The sequence below is a fragment of the Ceratosolen solmsi genome, unplaced genomic scaffold (genome assembly GCF_000503995.2).
Source record: "Ceratosolen solmsi marchali unplaced genomic scaffold, CerSol_1.0 scaffold1, whole genome shotgun sequence".
NCBI lineage: Eukaryota > Metazoa > Arthropoda > Insecta > Hymenoptera > Agaonidae > Ceratosolen > Ceratosolen solmsi.
This window is the reverse complement of record NW_011948415.1, coordinates 4,391,565-4,398,636: the sequence shown is the minus strand read 5'-3', so window position 1 is coordinate 4,398,636 and position 7,072 is coordinate 4,391,565. Positions and strand designations below refer to the sequence as shown.

The 7,072-nt window shown below is 39.2% G+C and overlaps 1 protein-coding gene across 1 annotated transcript in view; it reads right to left on the bottom strand.

Annotated features, from left to right (window-relative positions):
* Nucleotides 1–7,072, bottom strand: part of LOC105359013 (rho guanine nucleotide exchange factor 10) — a 135,421-nt gene that overhangs the window by 120,805 nt on the left and 7,544 nt on the right. Inside the window, exons 2-3 of the mRNA XM_011495488.1 lie at nucleotides 5,613–5,930; nucleotides 3,861–4,135 (exon numbers count right to left, since the gene is read on the bottom strand). Coding sequence (XP_011493790.1) covers nucleotides 3,861–4,135; nucleotides 5,613–5,930 — 593 coding nt within the window. The remainder of the gene's footprint in view (nucleotides 1–3,860; nucleotides 4,136–5,612; nucleotides 5,931–7,072) is intronic.

Below are 7,072 nucleotides of genomic sequence, written 5' to 3'. Positions count from 1 at the left end.
GAGGACGCGGTGGGGGGAGAGACCGCGGGGTAATGGTGTCGGCGGAGGGGTAGGGGTAGGGGGAGAAGGAGGAGGAGAAGGATGAACGTACGTACACGGGCACACGTTTGGCGAGGAGGTGCTCGCCTTTCTCCGCGCTTAATACACTGTTTAGCAGCGACGGTACCGCGAGAGCAGTGTAATTAATTTGCGCACCAAGCACTGGCTCTTGCCGAGCTGCAACTCGAAGGACTCTTGTTGGAGATGCGAGGCCTGGGAGATTCTCTCGCTCTCTTCGTCGTGGCGATAATACGCTCGGCGCGAGGGAGAAAGCGAGTAGAGCGAGATGAGTGAGTGAAGCATGACCAAGTGGAAGGAAGAGAGAGATAGAGAGACAGAGAGACAGAGAGTGAGAGAGTGAGAGAGAGAGAGAGAGAGAGAGAGAGAAAGTGTGTGTGTATGCGCGTGTGCGTGATGCGAGAATGAGCGAGTGTGGGTTAGCGAGAGGGAGGGAGGGAGCAACCGAGGTTATCAGCCTTTCGGGCGCAAGAGGCGCACTGCGCGGCGACACCGGCCTGTCTTTCAGAGATTTATGTTTCATGAAGATTAGCCCGGCGCGCCGGAGCAGTGAGCTACAATGTCGATGATAAGTGCGTGAGCGCTCGAGCACTGTGTGGGAAGCTGCAGCAGCCACATTTTTGCACTTGTAAGAGATGTAGCAGCGCTGTTTGCGCGCGAGCGCAGCTATCATCGCATCGCCGAAGCTGACATCCCATAGCTCCGAGGCCGTCGGGGGTCGGCAAACTAGGCAATCCCAATGACGTAGAATCGGGCTGAGAGGACCGATAGCCGATCTCCCACCCCTCCCCTCGCCAATTGCCTCACAATCATGTGGACGCATAACGTGGGGCAGGCCGCTAAGCCGTTTAAAGCGGCTTAATCGAACTTAAAGCCGTAGCCGTTCGGAGCCAGATTTGGAAAAATTGCTGAAAGACGATGGAGAGTGGAGGGGGCGTTATTATTATTTGACAACGATTTTAGCGATTGGATTTGCGATAATAATCGTTTCCCAACTTTGGAATTTGACCTGCTTTGAAATGTTGAATTTCATGCTGAATTGTATGCAACGTAGGAAGGAATAGGAGCTCGATCCTGATAAGTGTAGTAGTTACGTTAGAGATATTCAATATCGCAATTTATTAAGTACAACGATACTCGCTCTCGTTCTATATTATTCAGATTTTCGCTTATTCAATTTCTTTTGATATTATATCTCACTAAAATTTAATTCAAACGAGCAGTGTTTGACTGCGTCAAACCCAACCATTCCCATCTTATCATAATATACAAGAAATTCATTTTAATTTTCATTCAAATAGCGTACAATGTTTTATTTTATAAACGTAATTCGTTCAATATTACTAGGCAAAATCATATTAATTTGCCTCTACTCGCAACTTTCGTTTGTACATACTTCCAGTATGATTTTTCACCATTTGCAGAATTTATTATTTATAAAGCTACCATTGTGATGTATTTTAATATTGAGGTTTTACGCGCTTATTGTTTCATTTTGACGAACGAAACATAAAGCATAATCAGCGATTATTCAACTATTTTGAAAAATAAAAGTATTCCTATTTGATAATATTGTTAATTGTGACTTGTATCATGAATCGCGCGATGCGCTTATTCAAATTAAAACTAAGATTAAAAAAAAAAGGCATAAGATTACGATTTAAGCATTTGAAAAGATGAAAGCTTTCAAGTTAATGTAATGCTCAAATATGAAAAAAAAAATTACGAACTTTAACAGTGAATATAAAAAATAAATTAAGTGGTCGATTGCAAGTCATACATTACGATAAAATGAGGTAAAATAAAATTTATTCTTTAAATATCTCAGAAAATGATAATTATATTGATATGAGAAAACGTTAGATTACAATATTTGATAATAAACAGATGTTGATTCCATTTTCGTATATTTATATATGTATATGTATATGTTTGTGTGTTTGTGGAGATGTTTGTTTGCTTTGTGTGTGTGTGTGTGCGTGCGTGCGTGTGTGTGTGTGTGTGTGTCTGTGTGTGTCTGTGTGTCTTATAACACAGTTAACGATAAAAATTATATTTCTTACTTCAATTATTTCTATTATTCTCTTTTTCTAAATACATTCAACGTAAATTGTATTATTTACTTCTTGTAATTGGACACCACCCACAACTATTCATGAATTGTCAGGATTAATTTGATTTATGGCTTCTAATCTAGATGGTTGCAATATTTTTTACAAATTAATTTCGATTTTAAAAACAGTTCTGTTCTTTGTGATAATACATTATTATTATTATTATTATTCAAGATACATAATTTTTAGTAATTTACAAATTTTATCTATTAACAATGAGTTTATGTAAATGGATAATGATATTAGTTCCTTAAATTGTAGTAAATATTCTTTTTTTTTTTAAGTAGAAGACATTTTAATTCGTAAGAACAATTAACGATGAGCATAAACATTGTATATAATATAAAAAATTCTTGTTTCCTTGGTATCCAAAATATATTGTACATATATTATTAATGAGATATTAATTAGTCGCTAATTATAATTTTTCATTCGTCGTCCGATCTTTTCCGAGTCAACGATAAATGAGATCAATATTTATATATTACATGTCCGTTAGATATTAAAGCTTTTAGTTTAATAGTATTCCGGCGTCTCATGAATATTCAATGTTAAACAAAATTTAAATTACAATCAGAACAGATATTTAAACAAGAACAAATAGGGCCAGTGAAAGGGTTTGTTATAATACGATTTAGCATACTTCTGCAGAGGAAAAAAATTTTTATTTTTTCAACCGTAACCGTTACTATTTAGCTATTCAACCAATTTAATATGAGACTGCAAGTGAAGCTAAAAAATAATTAATAATCAATGGGAGTCTTTGAAGGAAAATCAAATGATAAGGAATTCTGGGTAACAGTAACACTTCTGCTAGTACACTACAATGCCGGTATTCACGGGATAGCCTTTCCTATAGGTACATAACAATCTCTCAGTATGAATTCAGCAAAATTAATGTAGAGGTTGATAGGTCATCGTGGCGATGAGTCGCGTATACGCGAATTCTTCACCATACTCGATATGTATGACTCAAACTTATATTCGCATTATAAGATTGTCGCGATGACAGGGGCTGGCACACGAATTTAAATGACAAAGTGACTGGCCAAGTGTTATCATTCGACCAGTCAAATTTATCCTTAAATTATGAAAAAATTTTCTCAACTACATATTAATGTAATTATTATTTGTGGTTACAATGTAAGCTTTTTATTTTTGTAAGCAATGTGTCTTGGAAAATGCTACGCTTATCTTCGCACATGCGGTGTTTCAATAAGCGCTCGTAATCAATGCTCATCAATAATGAATTTGAGTCGTGAATTACAAAATATCGATGGCATTTAAAAAGATTCTCATACTCCAAACTTATAAATAAATCAATTGAATTAAATTGAAACTGCTTGGGTATTTTTATAATTTTTTTTTATTTTTATTTTTTTATAAAGCCGACAGAATTGCTTTATTCCGATTTTTCGAGTTTCCTCTACGTTCGAATCAAACTTTATACATACAAGGGCTCAAAATATAAATTAGTCACGAATCTGCTGGCACATCTAGAAGGATTGTCTATTAAAAAAAAAAAAAAAAAAAAAAAAAAAAAAAAAAAAAAAAAAAAAAAAATTAACTGTTACCGAAATTCTACAGATGCCCCGCTTAAACGGCGAGAAAAAGCGGACTTTGTAAGCACTAGAGGCAACCGTACGAGAAAAAGAAGATAAAACTATCGTCAGCAGAAGGATGACTTACCAGTTTTTTGTGAATTGCCGCCAAGTCCCTGAAGCTTCTTCCAACTCTTCCAGCCTTTCTTCCATATCATAGCGGCTTTGGTCTTGCTGCGCTGTTGCTGCTGTTGCTGCTGATGCTGATGCTGCTGTTGTTGTTGCTGCTGCTGCTGTTGTTGTTGCTGCTGCTGCTGCTGGTGATGATGATGATGATTGTTACAGCCAAGGAGATGGACGTTGCTCAGAAGCTCGGGAGTGCAAGTCCTTCCCAGACTGCGTCTCAGCGATCCCAAGCCCGACCTGCGTCATAGACGGCACATAATATTCGGTGATTCGGTAATTCGCACCACGAGATAAGAGAGGACGTGTCTGTGCATATGTACGCGAGGGGCGTCGGGAGCGAGAGGGAGGGCGAGGCTGCGCCGTGGACTCTTCAGTTTGGATTTACTTAAACATGCGACTACGTGACAGGCGGGACCTCACAGGTGGACTATATAGATGAATATATATATATATATATATATGTCTCTAGGACTTTGGGGGATTAAGCCATGTGTCGGTCGATGGATTTACGATCACGCCAAAATGGGGCATACAAGGTCACGCCTTTGTCGAATTTTGGATTCCCTATTCTTTTCGGATGAGACGTCTATGGCTTTATTATGCTGAGCGCTCGAGACGTTTTGAAAAAATAACAATGTTGACGGGGACGGTCCTGTGGTACACTATTTTAACTCGCTCGCTTAAATTCTTTACCCATATAATGCGAAACTCCCTATCCTACTCTATTTATTCATCACACACGAGACAGATATCAAAGCCACATATATTCTCCAACTGACCATTTCATTGATCTTCCAATACTTTTTCTACACATCCATTATATTTTATTATATTCTAAAAATACTGTATGCTAATTCGTTTATACGGAGTGTATCCACAGTGGCAGTTTATTTTAAGATTGATCCGAAGAATTACAAAATTAAACATCTTCTATTAAGAGAATAGACAAAAACAAAAAAACAAAAAAAAAAACAAAAAAACAATGATTGCACGAATGCAGTTTTCTATGTTAAATGAAAATATTTGTATATTAAAGGATTTTAATCACCGCGAGAAAATAATTTCAACTTTTCACCTTTATCCTATTAACAGCATATTACTTAACTTTGGTTGATTATGAAATTTTTATACTCTGTTGAAATTTTGGAATTATTGGCATTTCACTCGCCCATATTGCAAATAAATAATGATAAAAAATTGAATTCACAACTTTCATAATGAAGATTCTAAGCTCGAATTTAGAAATTAATTATTATTATGAGGTTGGAAAGATGAATTAATATCAAATTAAATATACGCTCGAAGTTGTCCATTGAATCCAACTAAAATCTAACACCGTTCATAACGTCGAATATAGCGTTCAGAGGATCTCTTAGAGGAGGATTTTTCGTTCGAAACTTGATTATGAGTTTGCTGAGGAGGAAACGAAAGAGTCGTGCATTTGAAATATATCTCTTCTCGCTTAACACTATCTACATAATCCCGTTGATAACGGCAGTCACGAGGCTCTGTTAATTATTCGGTGCAAGGGGGAAGTGCAAGCATGTCTGAGGTACGAGTACGAGGTTAAGAGAGAAACCGAAATTCGAAGGACGAGGCGAGGAGTCGTTTGGTATTTTCGAGTTATCTCGATGCCAGAACCAAATCCATCCAAGTCCTTGGGCTAGGGGGCCGTGGGTTATTGGCGAGACGTCACTCGGCTTCCTTCGCTTACCTGTAGCTGGCGCTGGAGCTGCCGCTGAAGCCGCTGTCGAGGTCGCCGCAGCCGATCGGCGAGGAGAGCAGCTCGTCGGGTTGGCTGCTAACGGAGCCGAGCAGCAGCTCGTCCGCGGCGCCGTTGCTCACGTTCGGCTGATCATCGCCGTCCTCGGGCTCGTCATCGGCCGTCTGGTCGGCGAGAGTCGGCATTAGCATCGCCTCCACGCTGAGGTTCAGCTCGCCGAGAACCCGCCGGTGCCGAGACTGGACCTGGCGCACCTCGTCCGCAACCAAGGACCGACGCGAGCCGTGCAGTCCCCGGCGGCATTGTCGCCTGTAACACGAGGACACGAGGAGGCCCTCTTCATAATCATGGTAATGCGAGCAAGGCATATTGGGGCACATAATTACAATTCGCCAGCGCGATAATACTATTATGCAATAATTTTCAATCGCCCCAGGCCGTTGTGCTCATTAGTAATGCACGATCACGCTTAAACGGTCAATTGTTGGCTACTATAATGATTTCTAACGATCCACGGCAACGAGGATTAAAGCCGGTAAAGTATCAATATTCCAGTAATTCGAGGTATTCGATTACCGTGCTTCGGCGCCCACAGCCGTATCGTCGATAATAACGTTTTGCAGAAAATTATTGATATTACGACGAATGGAAAATCAATGCTATTGGCCACTAATCTATCCTTACAATTGTCTGTTATATATTTTTTAAATTATACGCCTCTAATTAGTCATAAGCATTACGTTCGCAGTGCAATTCGTATACTACGTACGAATGTGCAACAATTATCGTACTTGTTCTAAAATGATTAAGTTTGTACGATAATTGTTGGGAGTATGAAATATAGTAACCAATGTAACGTTTCGCTTCATTTTGTCGTGTAGTCAAACTCGACAGGGTTGTTGCGACTCGAATGTACCCTCGCAATACCCACCACTATAAAATTATATAACATGGGATAATAAAAATTCGCATTTGCGATGAAAAATTGACAAATAGTAGTACGGACGAGATACTATTGATATTGATGAATAATTGATCGAAAAATAGGTATTTCTGTCGTCGATATCATATATATCGCTAGCGCTATGCACTTATGTAAACATCAATTACTCTTGGCTTAATATAAAAAAATGCGATTAACATACCTTATAATCTTTGTGCTTTGAACATGAATCGCTGCCGTACCGGTACGATCATACCGGTTTAAAATGATTAAATGTACATTTTTCAAGCCTACAAATAACATGCCATTCAACACGTAAGCTCGCTTAGTCAATGAGACTTGCCAAACGCCAAGTACAAGCAGCGGTTAAATAGCGAGTTCTCCGCCTCGTTCGCAGTTACGCACACGCACGAGCTTCTAAGCGCATATTTCTCGCATCCGATAAGCGCAATATGGCGGCTCTGTGTTTCCGTGCGCCACAATAGCCATGTGCAAACAGCCGAGGGAA